The sequence below is a fragment of the Mauremys mutica genome, chromosome 2, assembly GCF_020497125.1.
Source record: "Mauremys mutica isolate MM-2020 ecotype Southern chromosome 2, ASM2049712v1, whole genome shotgun sequence".
NCBI classification, from domain to species: domain Eukaryota; kingdom Metazoa; phylum Chordata; order Testudines; family Geoemydidae; genus Mauremys; species Mauremys mutica.
Genome location: NC_059073.1, coordinates 32,060,279 through 32,082,819, shown reverse-complemented (window position 1 = coordinate 32,082,819; position 22,541 = coordinate 32,060,279). Strand labels below are relative to the sequence as shown.

General features: G+C 38.4%; 1 protein-coding gene across 3 annotated transcripts in view; it reads right to left on the bottom strand.

Moving 5' to 3' along the window:
- Positions 1 to 22,541, bottom strand: part of CSMD3 (CUB and Sushi multiple domains 3) — a 1,155,643-nt gene that overhangs the window by 192,679 nt on the left and 940,423 nt on the right. For 2 of the 3 annotated variants that reach the window (XM_045006341.1, XM_045006342.1), the window contains 4 exons: positions 5,571 to 5,684; positions 4,839 to 4,934; positions 3,463 to 3,666; positions 1,118 to 1,242 (listed from right to left, as the gene is read on the bottom strand). In XM_045006341.1, coding sequence (XP_044862276.1) covers positions 1,118 to 1,242; positions 3,463 to 3,666; positions 4,839 to 4,934; positions 5,571 to 5,684 — 539 coding nt within the window. The remainder of the gene's footprint in view (positions 1 to 1,117; positions 1,243 to 3,462; positions 3,667 to 4,838; positions 4,935 to 5,570; positions 5,685 to 22,541) is intronic. The other variant, XM_045006343.1, reaches the window with a different exon arrangement.

Here is a 22,541-nt window from a genome sequence, read left to right as displayed (position 1 = left end):
TAGTCAGACACAAGGGGTAGCAAAACCTATTGGCTCCAGCTCACTTAATGGGAGAATTTATAAAACGTCACTCCAGTCCTGAATGGCAGGAAAAACTACAAGGGGGCAGTAGGAAAGCCTTCCATGGTTACACATGGTCATGCCTCCCCTGACTCTCACAGACAGGATATTAGACTAGATGGAGTACCGATCTGATATGATCTGGTAATTCCTATATTCTTCTACCAAGTACAGACAGATTTTTTTCTAGTCAAGTAGTTGGAGATCCAATAATTAGCTTGTAAACTAGTGACACTATTATTATTCATACAATAGTTTATTCCCTTTTTTAAAATCTTAAAAAGAGAATTGCCTCCTTAATTATGAACTTGCTTTTTAACTGTCTCCTGTACATATTAAACATGTTGCTTTTACATCTAATTTGTGTTCTTTGTTGTTGAATTATAGGACACAATAAATAGGCTCATATTTGGCTTTTTCTATACTAGTCATTAATTTAGGGGTTCTCAGACTTCATTGCTCTGCGACTCCCTTCTGATGACAAAAAATTAGTACATGAGCCCAGGACACTGGACTGAAACCTGAGACCTGCCACCCCAGGCAGGAAGGCCAAAGCCCAAGCCCCACCGCCCAGGTTACAGGCATAAGAATTTTTCATTAATTTCAATAGGCTTTGGCTCAGGCCCATATTGTAGTAAGTTTATAAATATATATTTATTTCCCCCCCAACAGACAGACTTTTTTAAGGAAAATCTGCATAACCCACTTGAGAATGTAATCCAGATATTTTTTATTCATGACAAGGGAATTTAGTTATATTTGTAAAACACAATTTCAATTTCTACAGTCTGCTACAAATCATTTTGACTTACTGAAATAATATAATGCCAATCATAAATGTTCCAGCAACGGGTTCTTTTGGGAAAAGGGTGTAGATATATCTTTTCAGGTTCCTCCACCACCCATATTTAAAAAGAATTGTGTAACAAATTCCATTGTGACAGTTGTTAATTGCTTAGTAAAATGTTTATGAATCAATTATCTTTCCATGCTGTCATCTCTGCAAAGATCAGCTTTAAACCTATGATGATAACAAGAAAATTATATATATTCTTACTTGAATTCCAGCTCCCTCTGGCACTGTGATCTTCCACACACAATTCAGATTGTTGTCATAAGGCTCAGGGTAACCAGAAGACAAAATGGTCCCTTTGCGCTTAGTTAAAATTCCACCACAAGGTACTGGAAGGAAATACATGGAGCAAAAAAAGAAATTTGACACAGCACTTCTTTAGAACTGAGGAAAGATGTAATAAAAGCTAACCCAATGATCAGTATACTAGAGATGCAAACTCTTGTAAAGTGATACTATATTTTGAAATTCATGTTGGCCTCAGGAAAATTATACTTCCTTATACTTCAAATTCTATTTTTAAATTAATTGAAAAGAATAAAGGAAAATTTAAAACAGGGTAGCTATCTACCAGATTAAATCATTTTAATATCCCTCAGACATGGTCATTTGAATTTTAACAAAGTGAAATCAGTTTGAATGTGTCCTACTAATCTTAGAAAAATAAAATAAGTATTGTTACTCTTTAATAATGAACTTTAAATAGTTATATGTGATCTAAATATATAAGGGGAAAGCACTTGGCATAAAAAAGAGGTTTTGATCAATGCTACTACTTTGTTGCCTCAGTAACTAATTTAATTCTAATACTGGAGGGCTTCTATTCCAACTCCCAAGCTACCACATTTGCTTATGTGAGTAATCTCATTGAATTCCATGAAGTTAGTAAAGAACTTATGTTAGTAAAGAAACTCATGTGTTTGCAAGATAGCACACATAATACCCAGTCCCAAAGATAAATAAAATAATAAAATAAGTAAGTCACAAGAATTCAGTAGTGCAAACTATTGGTTCTTGATGTTCAGCATGAATGAAAACATTGCTCAGGTCACTTGATGCTCTAACAAGAGCAAATAAAAGAATGTTACAGCTTAATCTAGATACAGGTATTCTGCTGGTATTTTAATAGCTTGAAGAAAAGATTGACGAGATGTTTTATCTTTACCATTAGAAGCCAATACATTATTCTTGTGTAACATTATCAACTCCTTGAGCTGATCTCATTAGATACAAAAACGAGGATTTAGAGAAAATGTAGAAGAACACAATTTATCTCAGTAATGAATAGATTAGCTATATTTTGTACTGCACATAATTGATATAATCTGTCGGACACTACATTGATAAACTAAAGGTCAGTGTCACTTAAACTGTTTAAATAATTACTGGTAAAAGCAGGAGCAAACAGAATGATTGATGTCTGATATCTGTAAGGAAACATTGGAGCATTCACTAGAGATTTAAGGCAATTTAATATGGTCATGTCTAGCACTTCAATTATTAAACTGATTTAGTTCAATGCAATTTTCAACTCATACATATTTTATGACCTTTACTGGCACACTGATATGTGCACATGAAGAGTCATTGATACTTTTGGCCTGTAACTCTTTCTCATTTCAAGTTGCTTAAAGTCAGACAGTGTTCTCTTTCACATATCTAAATGGTGCATTAATACAGCAATAGAATATTGCAACCAGTGACCAAAAACAACACTGTCACCAAATTCAGTTTATGCTATATGAAAATCAAAGTAAATATATAATCTAAAAAAGAAAAAAGAAAAAATTGCAATCTGCAATGCTGAATTGGGTCCAATGGATCAGATCCTCAGTTACTGAAAATGTGCATAGGTCTATGGATGTCAATGGTTTTATACTGTTTTATACCAGTTGAGAATCTGTCGAGAGTTAGACCAAATGTCCCTGTAAATCCCTGTAACTGTCTAGAGTTAGACCAAATGTACCAAATGCACTGTTTAACCTGGAAAAAAATGCATTCTTTCTGACCTACTACGTCAGTGTAACTACTTCTAAGTCCTTAATAAAGTAGTTCTTTTGGCAACAGCGTACAATATCTTGTCAGAGTTCCCAAGTGTGAGAGCATTTTAGTCTTGCAGGAAGTCAGGGCAACTTCTGAATCTTGATTAATGAGTAGTCATGGACTGACATTGATGTAAGTCTAAAAGAAGCTGATATATATATATATATATAATTTATACCTGCAGGATATGTACTGTCATGTAGCTACTGAAATGTCAAAGCAAGGTTGGGCTAGAAAGTGAAGATGAAAAGTGAAGGATTCACGACCTCATTTAGGCTAAGTTAATATTGTGTTAACGTATTACTTTGCTGAATGAGAGCCCTTCTGACGTACTCTCTATGTTCACGGTATTGGGTGGGTATGGTATGAGTACAAGCCAGAAAATCAGAACAAAAATAAGCAGTAAGAAGATAGAGGATGGAAGAAAGGAGTGGATTCAGACTTAAGGTAACATTCTTCATTGTAGGAAATAATTAGACCAATACAAAAATGTACCCTTTACTCACCGACACATGTAGGGAGGGAATCATTCCACTGTGCCAAAGCATTTGGTACTGAATCACATCTAATAGCTATTGATCCATAAAGGATGTATCCTGGATTACACTCAAAAAGAACCAACGAACCAACTGCAAATTCATTTCCAATCCTTTTTCCAAATCTTGGTTCAGGCACAGAGCTGCACTGTGTTGCACTTGTTCTTGGAACAGCTGCATACACGAAAACGATTGTGGATTCTTAATTTTATACTTGGTAGACAGAGATTTTCAAATGCAGATGTCTAAAATTACTTGAAAAACATTCAGTTGTGTTGTCAGTTAAGAAGTTTTGCATAATCCCCAAATGAACCTTCAAAAATAAGGATTCCATGCATCTAAATCTAAATGCAATTACTATTCAGATTATTATAAATATTGATATTCTTTGCAGGTTTAAAACCACTTTATAATATCTATTCTGAGACCTTTCTAAAATGGCACTGAAATTGTATACTTTGTTATGAAATATTCAACTAATATACAGTTTCAAAACAGTATTGATTTGTTGGTTAGATGTTTGCATTTAGTGGCTACAGGTTTAAAATTGTGACTTCTGCTGGTCAGGAAGGGATTCAAATTATCTGAAAGAATGAACTAGAGGAACAAGTGTTGACATGTAATCATTTCAGTGTCTGATCCTTAAAAAGATGAATAAAGTAAATCAACTGAAGCGCCTTAATAATAGCAAGTTTACTGATTCAGCTTAGGGTAATACCATTACCATTTCCGTTACCCATATTTATATAGAAGGATAAATCAGTTTGAGCAGCAGGCTGGACTGAAAATTAGTCAGTCAGATTAACAAAAACTGGTTTCATAACTGATTTCTCAAATCTGGAAACCTCTCTTATGCTTCTCAAATATCTGATTTTATTTTTTTAAGAATATTTAAAATCATGTACACCTCTACCCCTATATAACGCTGTCCTCAGGAGCCAAAAAATCTTACCACATTATAGGTGAAACCACGTTATATCAAACTTGCTTTGATCCGCCCGAATGCGCAGCCTCGCCCCCCTGGAGCACTGCTTTACCGCGTTAAATTTGAATTTGTGTTATATAGGGTCACGTTATATGGGGATAGAGGTGTATAATTGAGGATGTCAATAACAAATAAAAGGATTTTTTAAATACAAAAATGGAGAGAAATTATACATCTACAGCAGTTTAATATTTTCCACTACATTCCAGGCCTGCTCATCCCTAGTGATTTCTCTGTTTAACCAAATATATTTGTCAAAATAAAACTTAAAATATTAGTATAATTCGTTTATAAAGAAAATATGGAGGTATTAATGCACACAATTAATTGAAGCATTTTTCCAAACTATTGTGTTACTTACCTTGATATACAAAGTGAAAACCTTTAGCTGTTACTGGACCCACTGAAGTAAATCTAATTGTGATTTGATTACCTGAGCTCAGTGGAAGGGATTCGCCTACTCAAACAAAACAAACAGTAAATTATCATAAACAATTTTCAGTAACTAAGCCTCAACAACCACAAAATATACTCTGCATAAATTTAATTTATGAGGCATATACTATAAACTTTACTATTAGTCTAACATTGTTTGTCTTGCATTCCTGTAAGAGTTAGAGCCTGATTCTCATCTCACATTAGTGGTATTCCTTCTGATTTAAAATCAAGTCTATAAATCTTTAAAACCCTACTGACATGCACATAATCTACTCAAATTATAATTGTGCTATATATTCTCTAGTATCACTTATAAGTATTTTAATATCACATTTTATATAGTACATTGAAAAACAAACAACAATTTTGACAGAAAATACAAAATGAATAAAGCAAAAAAAGTAACTGCGATAGTTAAATATTACCAGAAAAATCCAAGAAAACTGCAGATTAAATTTAGTCTTCATTCTTTTTATCAGCCCAAACTGTTTTGAATCACTACTGATTGATTGTTTCTTTTCAAAATGTTCATATTATATTTTCAGTGAAATTTGTTTCTAAGAAAAGATGACAGTAGTTTCATCTTTTGCTACATTGCCAGTCTAAATCACTTTTGAGTAAATAATTGATGCATGACAGTTCCATTAAAGAATACCTGAATGGGATCCTGAGAGGGAGGATAATAAAGATGATTGCTGTGTTGGGCCATCATACACCTCAACCACATCATGGAGCGATGTCTGGAAAAATACAAACTGGCCAAACACCACTGGTCAACAGGAATGAGAAAAAGCAAGAGAAATTTATTACAAAAACCAAAACATAACAGGGAAACAGAAAGAGAGGGACCAGAACATATGCTAATGCCATAGTTTTTTTATTTTATTGAAGAGGACCAGTACTTATTGGTTAATTTTTCTGACCAATGTCATGACAAAATTAAACGTATATAAAAATGTCTAATCCCGTATAATTAAAAAAAAACATATCTAGAGATATCACAAATTCATTTTTATAAACATTTTAATCATAAGAGAGAAAAATCATAATTATTCTGCTACTGAAATAGCTTTTTTGCCAAATGTTTGATGCAATATTCTTCTTGTTACACTATAATTTTTTGCAACTCCTTCCTGGGTTGTTGTTGTTTTTTGTTTTTCTCTTAATCTGATAGGCCTTTAGGAAGTTTCATTTATTTTAGTATGCTTTATTTTTTCTTCAGAACTTCACCTTAAAATCTAGTCCATCTTTTCACTTTGTAGTGTAGAAGCAACAACATTCAAAGAAAACAACATTTCCTGGTGTCTACATTCTAAAGCACAAAATATTGTTATTAATTATTATTGTTTAATAAATAAATAAATACTAATACTACTACTACTACTACTACTAATAATAATAATATGTCAGGGGATTATTTAATTCCTTAATTTAAAGGAGGATCTCTGCACCAATGAGTACCTCTACACTAGAACTGGAAAGTGTAAATTTGAATTCAAGGAGACATATCCATGCTAGCTATGACTGAGCTTTTACACTAAAAACTGAAGTGTAGCTATGATGGCGTGAGCTGCAAGAGGGGCTACCCATCCCATGTACAGACCTATGATCTCAGATGGGATCATACTTTGAGTGGCAAACTACTTCCACTGCTAGTGCCATCATAGCTACACTTGTATTGTTAGTGTGCTAGATATAACAGAGCTGGAGTGGGTATGTCTCCTCAAGCTGCAATTAACACCTCTAGCTCTAGTGTAGACATGCAGTGTTTAGAAGCCCTTGCAGGACACAGGACACGTCTACACTGCATATTTCTTATGGCAGAGTGTAGAGTACAGATATTGCATGCCACCCTCGCGCAGGTATAAATAGCAGTGTAGACAGTGAGGCCTGGTTTAGATGAGTAAACACATCAGAACCCTTAGAGTATGTACACGCCCAAGCAGTGCTTCCCCCATCTACACTACAATTTTTATCAGTGTAGTGTTCTGCTGCCTCCTCACTCCTGCAACGAAAGGCTCCAGCAATGGGGAAAGGCTCTTGCGGCTGGGTGGCAGCAGGGAAAGTCTGTCAACTCCCTGCTGCTGGATCATTTCCCCAGTGCAGAGAGCTGCTTTTCACTGTGGTGTGTCGCTACACTCACCCTACATGCTGCTGCCAATAGTGTGCAGTGTACAGCCATACAAATCATGTTGACTGTTGCACTAAAAATACACTGACAGGAAATGAAATGATTTGTTGGTCTTAGTCTGACCCTAGATACAGACACAAAACTGCCAACCTGACTAACCACTTGTTGAGCAACCTTAAGAGAAAGACCATAGTGTAGGATTTTCACTCAGAGGCCAGCAGGCCAAATGGGCAGGTTGTGACTCAATGGTCCTTCCACCCTATTGTGGGTTTCACTCAGAGGCCAGAAGGTTCAGTGGACAGACTATGGTCCACCAATTCCCTTATGCTCCAGAGTTCCCCCAGATGGATGGACTTGAGGAAGCAGGGGGACTGGGCCCTTCCTTTCTGCTGGGTCTCGGCTCAGGGCTCAAAGAGGAAAGGCACAAAGTGTCTCAGTCACTTGACCAGCCTCCCCGGGGCTGCTTCCTACCTCCTCACACTCTCTTTGGTTTGGGGTGCTCCAGCGGGAGTTGCCAATCAGTCCCAGCAGCGCAGGTAGTTCAATGAGCATTCCCCTGCTCTCAATTATTTCCCCTCAACAGGGAGTGGGGGATGGAAAAAGACATCCCCCTACCCTCCCAGCTGGTCTTACCCACAGTCCACATCCTCTTCTGTGAATGACTTTGTCCCCAAAAGCTGCAAACTGGCTCCCTCCCTTCAGATAGCCTCTCCTTCATTCTGCCCCCCTGCTTGACTGCCAGAGCACCCTTTTGAGCAGCTCCTCCTTCTGGAGCATACTCTGCAACTGCTGAGGGGCAGGGCTGACCTGGTCCGGTATCATTCCTTCACTCCCTTAGTCTCTGTGTAGGGTCTGTAAACAGCATCACAAAGACCAAAGAGCTAATGAATATGGAGTTTGAATTACCCGTTCATTCCTACAGGTAATTCAATCTTGTAAACAAGCAAAAATGCAGAGGAAATATAGGTAGGATTGTGTGGGGCAGCTAATGCTACCACTGCTTATGTTATTCATGTACCGTGAATAAACAGTTTCAGTGCTCAACGTTTTTAAATTTGCACCTTCAAAAGAACTAAAGGCACTTAAAAATGATCAAACACTGTAACAGAATCTCAATTATAGCAATTTGGAGTTTGTACAATTCAAGAAAAAGAATAAAGACTTAATTTCAAAATATGGGAAAAAAAGGCCTGGGGGGAGGATGAAAGGCATATACAAAACTTCAGTCTGCTAAAAAATTGAACTAGTGTACAGTGGTTTAAAAATTCTATTTTATCATTTATCAGTAGGTAAGATAATACTAGTCTGAGCAGGTTTTCTCTCTACAAGGGACAGAGAATATAACTTGCCTATTAGTAAAAGAAGAGTTGTTAGCTGTCCCTACTGTATGCTATTTTGGTATTTGTACAGAAGCTAGCAAAGATGATAGAGCTAATGGCTTCTGTTATGTAATTCACTAACTTTGGTACTTTTCTCAGATCTTAGTTTTTGTAGTAGATCAAGAGTCACATTCTGCTATGATTGAAGTACAAAACTCCCCATGACTTCCATGGCAATTCCACATATGGAGTGATGACAGGATTTTGCCTTAAATGCACTGATTTTATAAGCATTCTCTGACAGCAGTGAACATACATATGATTGCTACTGACAGAACAACAGTTGGGAAATTGTCAACAATAGAATGCATGAATTGCTCTCATATAAATCCGTTTTAAATGACTATTGTAAAATATTTACAAAAGTTATTACACTGTATATTGAGATCAGTTCAAAAACAGGTGATATTTCATTTCAGCACCTGATAAGTATTTCAGGATTCTTGTTGCCTTTAGCTTTGCCTTAAGCATCTGCATGCCTCAGAGGATAATACCAAAACTTCAAAGAAAATCCTTACCAAACCACAGCATCTGTGGTAATTGCTGTTTTACAAAAGATGAAATTAATTACTACAAATTAAATCTTATGTAAACAGATTTCAGATGGAAAGTATCACAGAGGCATCAAAAAGTGAAGTTCTACAAAACCTACTGACAGAATGCCACTGTAGTAAAATACAAGGGCAGGCTCAAACAGGGGTGCTGGAACAATTTGCATAGTGGGAGTGCTGAGAGCCACTGAACCAAACTGTAAACCCTGTATACAATGGAAATCACTGCACAGCAGGGGGTGTGGCACGGTGCACCTGCAGTTCCAGCCCCTATGGGCTCAAATGATGACACTGACACATCAAATACTGAAATAGCTGACCAGGCAGCAACTGTATTACAAGAAGGGAAGAAGTTCTGGCAGCAGAAAAAAGAGGGAGTTCTTGGTATCTCACTGTAGCTGTTCTACTTTTCTTTTATGCTGGTACCCCTGTACTGGGCACTGCCAATCCAGCTGGCTTCAAGGCATTGTTACCAATGCCCGTCAGGCTCTTCTTCTCATTTGGAGACATGGAATTCCATTAGTGGGAAGTAAATGTTAAGCTGATGTCTATTCCTCAGCAGGAAACATGTCTCACTTCTCCCATGTCCCTGTAGGACTGAAAAGCCATACCAATTTCTCTGAACAACCATCAGTACAACAGCGTGAGCCTTGCTTCCAGGACTACCCATAAGATGTGACAAGACATCAGCTTTGTTGAAGAACACGAAATCCCCGATCAGCTAGACAACAAGATGCCTGCAGCCAATAGCCTCAGATCTAACCTCAGAAAGGGTTTGCAAAACATACACACAATATTCAAAGGCTGTGGTATAAAATATTTCTGGAAATATGTATTTCAACATGATAAAAATATTGTATTGAGTATCCAATATATCTGTATAAGTAGAATATTTTTTAAAAAAAATATTAATTACTGAAACAAAAAGAAAGATCAAATCATTCATTTAGAAAGTTCAGACTGAGGTAATTTTCATGTTCTCATGATTGTAATTCTCTGAAAAGTAGGAATTATGCAACAATGTAATCTTGTCCACTGTTGTAGTACAGAAAGTGAAGCTCAGTACATTATTTTTTCAGAGCTATTATGTCAACTGACACAGAAGACATAGGTTCAAAATTTGAAACCTGAGTGTCAGTGAAGTCAGGCATTAGAATCTATATTTATTTTTACCTTAGTCTTCATTAGCATTTGTGGCAATACCAAAGAAAAACTAATATATCCGGATATAATGTGTCTATGTTTATGGATTCAGGCGCCTACCTTTAGGAATTCAGGTTTTTAAATTGTTGCTTAAATCATTCTATCACATATTAGTAGGCCAGCATTAGTAGGACTTTTTTTTTTACAAAAGTATAGAACCTTTTCATTTACTGTCAATATGGATCATAGTAATATTTCTCTATTCTAACCTTTTTTCCTCCATGAAAAATTATCAAAGGTACAAGACTTATCTAAAGTAATGCATACCTTTGGTGTATTTCCCTTAGAAATAATCACTTATTTTACCTTAGAATTTTAGTCTTTTGGGGGGCAGATTTTCCATGACTGCACTACCACCCCTATGTAGCTCCATTGGTACTAGCAGCGATGGGAGCAAATTATAGAAAAGGCATCACTATTCACCATTATTTTTACTCTGTTTCATCTAGGCTTGTCCTGAGCAAAACTGGACAACATACTGATAAAAATGCCAGTGGATATACTAGTAGCACTCCCACTCTTGCTACACCCAGTCTTCAAATATATAGAGTTTTCACAAAAGAGGCTAGTATTAAACATTGTGCCATTCTCAATCATTAGCATAGCAATGATTCGTTCATCACGCACTGGGAGTAAAGAGGCAAAAGAACTAAGATTAAGTCACAGATTTAAGAGGAACAGGGAAAATTTTTAGATAATGGATGAGGTAGAGAATTATAGAGAGGAAATGTATTGTGTTTTACCAAGACCTAAAGGAAATACTAAAAATTACCTCAAAAATAATCCTTATGGGATTTTTACTTATTTCCACTCACGATGCAGCATATGTGTGTGTGTGTGTGTGTGTGTGTGTGTGTGTAAAACTGTTCTATGGTATTTTAAATATGTCTTTTTCATTTAAGATTCAATTTATTTAGTAAATGTATATCTATAAAAGATTATTTCAATCTGGATTAAAGTTGTGGGGGAGAGGGAAATTGCACTAAATTCCCCAGTGCTTGGTGAGCAGCAAGTCGTTCTTGTGCTTTCATTATTTGATTTGTTGTTATTCTCTCTCTCCCAAGTGTAACAATGAAGTAAAAATGGCAAAATAAATTCAATGAAATCTTTATTTAAGGTCCCCATCTTTCCACGAGTTTAACAACTGAGGGTTAATTGCCACATTGTCTAATCTATTGCCTCAAAGACAGGAGTTCCTTTCAAATGTAGCAGGTTCTTTTTTTTTTTTTTTTGAGATGGACTCTGCATATTCTCATTCTTAGCCCCATATTCCAAGAGGGGGAATATGCAGAGGACACTCAAAGAAGAACAATAGTTACTATACTGGTATGTAACCATTTTGTTCTCCTTCAAGTGACTGTGCACATATTCATTCCATCCTAGGTGATTCCCCAGTAGTTTATTGATGGTGGTGGGGCTTTGGAGTCTAGTGAAAAATGAACTAGATGACAAATTTTCCAAAATACGCATAATCTTTGCAGGTTTCGATGATGGCATAGTGCTTTGTGAATAATGCACTGATGACCATGTAGCTGCTCTATGTATTTCTGACACAATTACATTACTTAGGAATGCCAGCAATGAAATCTGTGCTCTGGATGAATGAATGTTATCCTAGGTAGACATTTTAAATTGCATTTTCATTGCAAGTTTGAATACATGTCATAATCCCATTAGAGATCTGCTGAGCTGTAACTGGTTGCCCATTAACTTTTTCAGCAAAGGCCACAAAGAGCCTGGGTGAAGATATAAAACATTTAGTTCTGTCAATATAGAAAGACAAATCCTTTCAAACTTCCATGCAGTTTCTGCTCATCTTTGTGAGAGTGAGGCTGGAGAAAAAATACAGGCAGATGTATTGTTTGATTTAGATAAAAATCTGAAACTATTTTGGGTGAGGTCTTAATGATACTTTGTCCTTATGAAATACAACATAAGGAAGATCAACCACCCAGGCTTGGAATTTTGATACTCTCCTAGCAGATTTTATTGCCACTAAGGCAGCAGTCTTGTAAGACAAAGAGGCCAAGGAGCAGGTCACAAGTAGCTCAAATCCACCAGACAGGATAACACTACATTGATATCCAAAGGGGAAAACAGATCATTGATCAGAGGGTAATTTCTGATAGTACCTTTCATAAATCTGCCCATATTCGGGCGAGAGAACACCAGGTAACCTTGAATAGTAGGATGCATAACAGATATAGAATCCAAGTGCACCCTGAAAGAACTTATTGAATGGCTGAATTTGAGATGTCCTGAATGTGATGCCCAAACCAAAAACCTTCTTCACTTGGTAAGGTAGGTACTTTTTGTAGAATACTTTCTCTTAGATAATAAAATAGTTGGGGATTTCATGGGAGCAGGATTTCAATTGTGTTCAACTACTGATAAGCCATACTGGAGATCCTCTACTAAAGGAAGGATTATTGGAGGCTGTATGGAGAGTTCCTGAATTTCCACATACCAATACTGCCTTGGCAAATCCAGAGCAAGGAGGAGGAGGCACTCTAGGTTGAAGAAGTGTCAGACTCATAAGCACCTGAGTCCTGAGGCACCTGTTCAAGAATATGCTCCCTCAGATGAAGTTCTCTATTTTTTTGTTTGGCAAATAGAGCACTTAGCCTGGGAGGGACCTTCTTCCAGACAAAACAGACAATTTTAATGTCTATCATTAGCAAACCAAGCCACTTGACAAGTGGTGCACTGCTGGAATCCAGGGGATTTCTGCATATTCAATGCAAGTAAAAATAAAACAGTACAGAATAAATTTCCTTTAAGAGGAAGATACTCCTAATAACACTAAGCACTAAATACTAAACAACTATCTAACTATATAAAAATGTCTAAAGTTTTCTCTCAGAAGAGAAAAGAACTGAGTCTCCAAGGAGAAACAAGGAGCCCAACTTTTGCCATAGGAGGTAAGAACGAACTGAGAGGGAGGCAGAACACCTCAGCCCTTTGTGGCCTCAGCTCACAGCATGAAAACAGTCACAGCATATGCTCTCCCCACCAGTACTGCTGCCACATGTCTCTGAATGAAGCACATCAGGAGTACGGATATCTACAGTGGAATGCATATGTGCACAGTCACTTGAAGGAGAACAGGTCTGTCTGTCTATCTTTCTAAGTCTCTCTCATAACAGAAGTTGGTCCAATAAAATATATTATTTCACTCACCTTGTCTCTCTTATATTCTTGGACTGACACAGCTACAACTACACTGCATATCTGCCTATGTCTCTATCTATCCAGGTGCTCATGTGAACTTCATTATTGTAGCATCTGGATGACTATAATGAGTTTGGAATGAGCTTAAGATACAAATATACAGCAGATGGAAGGAAATCCTGGGAAAAGCAGCAGAAAGAAGCAGTTTGGATGGATATTTTCAACAAAGCTCTATTATTTTGCTGGGCCCCTAGAGTAGGGATAGAGTACACACAGTAAAAGACTTCTGCTTTTGCTATTTTACCCTCCTAGTTCAAAGAATTAACAGAAATTATGCATATATTTTAAATAATATTAGATAATGAAATAATACCCTTATTCTGATTGCAATCATTTTTCTCTCAACAAAGAATTAACCCACTCCATAAAACTAAACCCTTATAAACTGCAATGATGATATAAGCATAATTGATAATGCAGTGTGAAAAGATACGCATAAGTTGTGTATAATTTATGTTTATTGCAGCACCGCTGATTAGAGCTGCAGACACTCTGAATAACTGCATCATATACATGACAAAAAATAAACTAAGGGAGAGTGAACCGATTTGTATGAATTCATATCAGTCACCATTCAGTAAAGTGTGCAGTGATATAACAAACCCTTTTAAAATCATGTTTGAGCTTCATTTATACATATACATTATGTCAAAGGATGATCACATTAAGGGTTAGATTATGCAATTCTTACTCAAATTGAACACTCACACAAATTGTCCCAGGGATGTTGTTCTATTGACATCAGTAGGATAATTCATGCAAGTGCTCACCAACATGAGCAGAAATTGCACAATCTAAACTTAAGTGTCAGATTAATTGCTGATGTAACTATATTGAGATCTACGGTACTACAATGGAGATTAATTTAGTCTTAACCATTGGTTCCTCAGCTAAGGCATCAATCTATATAAGTTACATAGAAGGATTCAGGAAGTTTGTTTCAAGGATGGTTTAGAAAAATCATGAAAATGCTTTAGTCATGCTTTCACTGACAAATCTGATTTTAAAAATAATATAACTTCTGTGATTCTTAAAACACATTAGAGGAAATCCTGGCTCCATCAAACTCATAATACCTATTTTGCTTAATGTATGTACCTCTCCAAGTAATAGCTATTCCAGGAGGAAATCAAGTGATACATCTACATGGTTATTTTATATATCAATGATAATGCTACATGGTTATTTCATGATTATTACTTTCTACACTGACCTTCAATTCTTCGTATGCAATTTACAGGCTTGGCATAACTATTCATGCTATGTCTACAGTTCAAATCACTGAGCGACGTAAGTTATAGTGACCTAAGTGCCAGCATGGACTGTATTATGTCAGTGGCAGAGCTTCTCCCACCTACATAACTACCACCTCTTGCAGAGGCAGGAATTATTAAGCTGATGGGAGTGCAGCTGTGCTGCTGTAGTGTAGACATAGCCTAAGTAACTATATGTATGAATTAGCCATGAGAGATTCAATGGTAATTGCTGAATTGTGCATGAAGCTGTTGGCAAAGTCTCTAAGTCTTTTTTTTTTTTTTAAGAACATACAAAGGCTAGAAATGGTGACCCAAAAATTCAATAAGCTTCTCTGGAATGCAGACGAAAACCTGGAGGTATTCAACCATACAGTAGGCATAGTAGTTGCAATATACCCAGACCTTATTAGATATTCTGAGGAGTTCCTCACCATTTCAAATTAATGCTTAATTTTTGGCCCGAGGACTACACCGGGGAATAGAAATTGTACGGTGGGCCATGAATGCTCACAAAATTGGGGTTGGGGTGTGGGAGGGAGTGTGGGCTCTGGGGTGGGGTTGGGGATGAGGAGTTTGGGGTGTAGGAGGGTGCTGTGGGCTGGGATCGAGGGGTTTGGAGAGCGGTAGGAGGGTTAGGACTGGGGCAGCGGCGTGGGGCATGGGGAGAGTCTCAGGGGGTGCGGGCTCTGAACGGCGCTTACCTCAAGCAGCTTCCAGAAGCAGTGGCATGTCCCTTCTACAGCTCTGCTTGCTGCCCCATCCTCAGGCACCTTCCTTGCAGCTCCCATTGGAGCGCATTGGAGCCAGAGCGGGGCCATGCCAGCTTCTGGGAGCTGAGTGGTGCAGCCCTGACCCAGCGCCAGGGGTGGCTCCAGGCACCAGCGCAGCAAGCGCATGCCTGGGGCGGCAAGCCACGGGGGACGGCCTGCCAGTCGCTGTGAGGGTGGCAATCAGGCAGCTTCAGCAGCAATTCAGTGGCGGGTGCAGATTACCCGCAGAAATGCCGCCAAATCCGCGTGACCAGCGGACCGCCTGCAGGTGTGCTGCCAAAAGCCACCTGACTGCTGTGCTTGGGGAGGCAAAAACTATAGAGCAGCCCCTACCCAGCGCTTTGGCCAGAGCGGGACCAAGCCGCTTGGTGTGGCCCCCAACCCAACACCTCAGCCGGAGCAGAGCTGAGCCACGCAGTGCGGTCCCTGACCCAGTGCCCCGGCCAGAGCACTGGAGTGGGGCCAAGCCGCTAATGCGGCTCGTGGGCCAGCTTAAAACAGCTCACGGGCTGGATGTGGTCCATGGGTTGTAGTTTGCCCACCACTGTCTTAGAGGGTTGAATCACAGAATCATAGAATCATGGAATCTCAGGGTTGGAAGGGACCTCAGGAGGTCATCTAGTCCAACCCCCTGCTCAAAGCAGGACCAAACCCAACTAAATCATCCCAGCCAGGGCTTTGTCAAGCCTGACCTTAAAAACCTCTAAGGAAGGAGATTCCACCACCTCCCTAGGTAACACATTCCAGTGCTTCACCACCCTACTAGTGAAAAAGTTTTTCCTAATATCCAACCTAAACCTCCCCCTCTGCAACTTGAGACCATTACTCCTTGTTCTGTCATCTTCTACCACTGAGAACAGTCTAGATCCATCCTCTTTGGAACCCCCTTTCAGGTAGTTGAAAGCAGCTATCAAATCCCCCCTCATTCTTCTCTTCTGCAGACTAAACAATCCCAGTTCACTCAGCCTCTCCTCATAAGTCATGTGCTCCAGCCCCCTAATCATTTTTGTTGCCCTCTGCTGGACTTTCTCCAATTTATCCACATCCTTCTTGTAGTGTGGGGCCCAAAACTGGACACAGTACTCCAAATGAGGCCTCACCAGTGCTGAATAGAGGGGAATGATCACATCCCTTGATCTGCTGGAAATGCCCCTACTTATACAACCCAAAATGCCATTAGCCTTCTTGGCAACAAGGGCACACTGTTGACTCATATTCAGCTTTTCGTCCACCGTAACCCCTAGGTCCTTTTCTGCAGAACTGCTGCCCAGCCATTCGGTCCCTAGTCTATAGCAGTGCATGGGATTCTTCCGTCCTAAGTGCAGGACTCTGCACTTGTCCTTGTTGAACCTCATCATATTTCTTTTGGCCCAATCCTCTAATTTGTCTAGGTCCCTCTGTATCCTATCCCTACCCTCCAGCGTATCAACCACTCCTCCCAGTTTAGTGTTATCTGCAAACTTGCTAAGGGTGCAGTCCACATCATCCTCCAGATCGTTAATGAAGATATTGAATAAAACAGGCCCCAGCACCGACCCTTGGGGCACTCCACTTGATACCGGCTGCCAACTAGACATGGAACCATTGATCACTACCCATTGAGCCCGACCGTCTAGCCAGTTTTCTATCCACCTTACCGTCCATTCATCCAGCCCATACTTATTTAACTTGCTGGCAAGAATACTGTGGGAAACTGTATCAAAAGCTTTGCTAAAGTCCAGAAATAGCACATCCACTGCTTTCCCCTCATCCACAGAGCCGGTTATCTCATCATAGAAGGCAATTAGATTAGTCAGGCATGACTTGCCCTTGGTGAATCCATGCTGACTGTTCCTGATCACTTTCCCCTCCTTTAAGTGGTTCAGAATTGATTCCTTGAGGACCTGTTCCATGATTTTTCCAGGGACTGAGGTGAGACTGACTGGCCTGTAGTTCCCTGGATCTACATTAGCCTTTTTCCAGTCATCCGGGACCTCCCCCGATCGCCATGATTTTTCAAACATAATGGCCAATGGCTCTGCAATCTCATCGGCCAACTCCTTTAGCACCCTCGGATGCAGCGCATCCTTCAGAAGACCTCCTTCAGAACAGGAAAGATGCCAGTTCCATTAAAATGGGGGTATTTATGCATTTTAGTTTCTGGCCGAGATTAGTTAAGTAATTCACTGTTGTTTTCTTTCCAGTATGTCTATTATTTGAATATTATTAAACCAAACCCAAATTATATCTATTACTAGCAATATTTGTTCAGAAGGGATGTAAGAAAGTTGCTCTTTGGAATTTGTAAAAAGAATCACGGGCCTACTCTCCTTATTTCCCCCCACAAGTTAAATCTCTAGCTTCATGGTTACATAAGTGTTTTGGGTCTATTATAATTTTCAGCAGCAGTTTCCACATATTTTCATACACAAGGACATGCTGACTCTCATTACCAATGCAAATGTTTTATCAGTCTACGCTCTTTGTAAATATTTTTCAGTTTCCTCTTCATATCCATCCATCATTCCTCACGCATTTGCCTACAGCATCTGCTCTTTCTCACTCACTCCATATGATCTTCCAATCAGCTACCATTCCCCATGTATGGGCTAGAGATGGGTGAACCTCAAATGGTTCAGAGTTTAAGATCAGTTCAGGAAAAAATATCCATAATCACAGATACCTATCTAAACATTATGGTACTTCATCCCCCAGTCCTCACAAACCTCACTGGTGACTGATCTCACATTTGACTTGAGTTTTGAAATAAGCCCATTACTTTTCAGCATGTATCAGTACTACCTGGGGGGAAAAAACAGCAGAAAGCATTACTGTGTAGCAAAGTGTTTTGAGTCATGCTGCTGAGGAAATGGGAATAGAAAGGTTGCCTTCCCTCCAAAAGGTGCCACTGAAAGAGCATTCAAAGGAAAAGGAGAGAAGCAGACCTACGCCTTAAACAAGCAGGGGTAGTAACTGCAGTGATGGGAAAGTGTTCTCAGAGATGGATCCAAATACCTAGAAGAAGAGGGCAGCAGTCTGTGATGCTCCCTGGTGTACTTCTGTTCGCATGAGTTTCAGCAATATTTTTACCTATATATATATATATATATATATATATATATATATATATGAGAAATCAAACTGAAGTCAACACAAGTCTGACCTTAATTACAAATATTTTTTTGTAATTTTGAAATTTTAAACAAATGAGCCTAATCTTGCATTAATCGTTATAGGCCAGATTCTGCTACTCTTCGTAATGTGGAACAGTACCGTACTCTTTGAGTTGTCTCACTGATTTTTAGCAACCAGATTCATAACAAACAGCCCAATTAAAAATACCATACTTTAATTTATTATAGTTCATTTTCTATGCATGTTAAATTATGAATACGTTGTAATAATGAGTTGACCTGGTTATTTAAAATTAAATTTTACTCATGAAGAAATCAAATCAGCAAATTGATGCTCTTCTAAATATTTCAGATAGAAAAACTGCAACATAAACCGATGGAATATTAAGTAGTTGTAAATAGGAGCAGACCCATATTCAGTGAGAACTCATTGGGGTGCACAGTGAAAGGTTATATTGTTAGAGCCTGATAATTTAGTGCATACTCAATCTGAGTAGTTATACTGACCTCAGTGAGGCAATTTGTGTGAAAAAGAACTATTCACATGAGTAAAGGTTGCAGGATCATGCCCTTGTACTGTGCAATATAACACTCAGTTATACAGAAAATTCTCAGTTTGATATTTCCATAGAAAACTAGTGTGGGAGCAAATCAGTTACAGGGGCTATTGCATTTGGTTTTAAATTAAAATACTAACAAAGGTGTCAGGTATGGTACTTTTCATCATCTACCTTTCTAAAACTTGTGCTTTCTTGCCAGTCTCCATTAACAATCTGTGTGACTGATGCACCCATCATTGTGCTACTTGCCTAAATTCCTCTGTATCAGTTGATGATCGTTATCCTACACCATAGTATAAGCTGAAGCATATGAATTGTTTGTGAAGACAGAGTGGAGCTTTTTCTAGTGCTTCTCTGGCAGGTCTATATCTTTCCTTCTGAAGCTAAATGGCAAAATGAAACAAGTCATCTAGTACTCCTGAACCAGGCCTCTTAGGTGCATTATAAACCAGATGTCAAAATAAGGTCAGTGATGGCTGATACACTTAAATCACAGAGGGCATGTCTACACTGCAATAAAACACCCCTAGATGGCCTGCATCAGCTGGCTCAGACTAGCAGGGCTTGGACTGTGGGGCTATAAAATTGTAATGTAGATGCTCGGGCTGGAGCCCGAACCCAAACTCTACACTGCAATTTTATAGCCCTGCAGCCTGAACCCTGTGAGCCCAAGATGGCTGATACAAGCCAGTTGAAGGTGTTTGATTGCAATGTAAACATACCCTAAAAGAGTTATGTCAGCTGTGAAGCACCGAGGAAGAGAACTGCTTAACTGCTTATACTCTAGAAGATAAATATAAACAAGAGGAAGTGACAGAGGAACTGAAGCTGGATGGAGTTGATATAAGCATGTTATTAAAAATTAAGGTGAAAACAGATAAACTAAAATGATAAAGTAAAAATATGAAAAAATGAAAAAAAATCAGAACATTTAAAATAAGATGTTGAGGATATTGGCAGCTCAGGAAAACTTTATAAAAAAAATAAAGTGATACAGGCTGACAAAACATCCTTACTCAGTTCGGCAGTGGTCTGAAAAATATGTTTAGACATCACAAAACTAAAAAATTATTCATGGACAAAATGGAATTGCCCCTTATTATCATCATACAGATGCTGATCACATAATATTGCTATCAGAAGTAATTGAAATATCACTTAGTAAGGTATTGATTTATTTAACAACAGTGATCAAAGATATAAAAGGCAAAGATTTTCAAAGCAGGTATATATAAATGGGTCCCTGTGCTCTGTAGGGGCAAACGTGTGTGCCTGATCTAGTCCTGTCAAACCAAGTGTACTTCTCCATACAGTAGTATATTTCAGATCCTTCTACCCTCTGTGGGCTAACTTTCCAGCTGAAATTACCACCTGATTGGCTGCTTTATATCACATTTGGGAGAAGAGGGATTAAAGAGAGGGCTTACTTGAGCAATAGCATGTTCAAAAGACTGAGAGGAGAAGGAGGAGAAATGGACAATAAGCAGAGCGTTACAGATAGGACAGAGATACAGACAGTTCAGATATTGGGGTGAAGGACAACTAACACATGGACAGTGATTTTAGCAGCCAGAATGCAGAGGAAAGGATAGATTTTGGTGATGTTACAGAGAGATCAATGGTAGGACTAAGCAGGAGACTAGATGGATGGAGGTTAAAGCAGAGACATAGCTTTGTACAATATTCAGAGGAATGTATTATATATCTATTCCAATAATTTCACAACTATTTATTTTGCCTCTTTCAATAATAGACTATGTTTAAGTATCTGTAACTAGAAAAATACTGTTTTCTGCTATAAATAATCTCTTTAAATATATGATGAAACACTGGAATGGGTTACCTAGGGAGGTGGAGGAATCTCCATCCTTAGAGGTTTTTAAGGCCTGGCTTGATAAAGCCTTGGCTTGGATGATTAGGTTGGTGCTGCTTTGAGCAGGGGGTTGAACTAGATGACCTCCTGAGGTCTCTTCCAACCCTAATTTTCTATGATTCTAACACAGCATCCCATCCGCTGAACAATGTATGCCTCTCACTGCAATGGCTCCCCTTTGAATACAGTCAAATTCAAAGTTTTTGTCCTCAACTTCAAAACCAACAATGTTCCTCCAAAAGAATGGAACTGTCACCCTCAACTGTAAAATGTATAATCACAGGAGACAGTGAATTCCTAGGTTTCAGAGTAGCAGCCGTGTTAGTCTGTATCCGCAAAAAGAACAGGTAATGCTTCAATAAATTTGTTAGTCTTTAAGGTGCCACAAGTACTCCTGTTCTTTTTTAGTGAATTCCTAGAGACTGGTTTGTCAAACTATTGAAGTGACTTCCAGAAGTGCTCAGTATAACCACAAATCAAATGCAAATGGCAAGGCAGGTGGCTAGCAATGATTTTTATCATCTTCACTCCCAGACCTCTTTTTGCTAATGTGTTACACCAGAATGCTGAACTGTGTCTTAATTCCTATTTGAAATGGTTTGGGGCACGGACTGTCACTCACTGTGTGTTTGCACACTGCCTAGCACAGCGGAGCTGTATTCTGATCAGTACACCTATGTGCCACTGCCACAAAAATAGAAAAGAATCATAAATAATAAAGGCTTCAGAGGCAGATGCAAAGCCTGTCTTTGTTTGTTATGGAATGCAGAAACCCTTGACCTTCAAATACATTTCATTATATTTCTGCAAGCTCGCCCTCCACCCCACCCAATACATCTGACATTTACACTTTTGGATCTGGGTATCAACACTTTTGAGCTTTAACCAATAGGTGAGAAGAGGAATTCTTACTCTCCTGTCAATACTACAAAATCTTTCAAAGGAAAAGTTATTGTCTGATACATCCTCTTAAAGTGCAATGTCTTCTCCTGTAGGCTTGACAGGACAGAAGTAAGTGCAGTTTAAAGATTTGTGGATCAAATTCATCCTTATGTAGTTAATGGAGTTGTCCCTGCTTACCTGAGGACTGGATTATTCTCTGAACTGACTCTCATTTATATGTTTCCCTCCTTAGTCTACTCATAGTTATCTTTGAGTGCCACCCTTTCAAATTCCTATTATTTCCTTATCCACTGGTTCTTTTCCCAGTCTGTTGTACCATTTATTTTTTGAATGAGTAAGAATTCTGTATGCTTGTTCATAAATTTAAAATAAAATAAACATTCTTAACATAGAAGTAAGGAGGCCATAGAGTGAACAAAATACTTTCTTCTTCTTTCTTCTCCTGGTTTGTTATCAAATACACTTGTGGTTTGTGCTGCAACTGTTAATTAATCTTTGCCTTGATGCTGCTTTTTGTACTTCTTAAAACAAATGTTCACACAGAGACACTTATATTTTGAACAATATAGCAATCAGCTATCAAAGGGACATATATCCTGCTACCATTCAAGCCAATGGGGAAAAACAAAAACAAAATGATCCAATTTACTTGAATG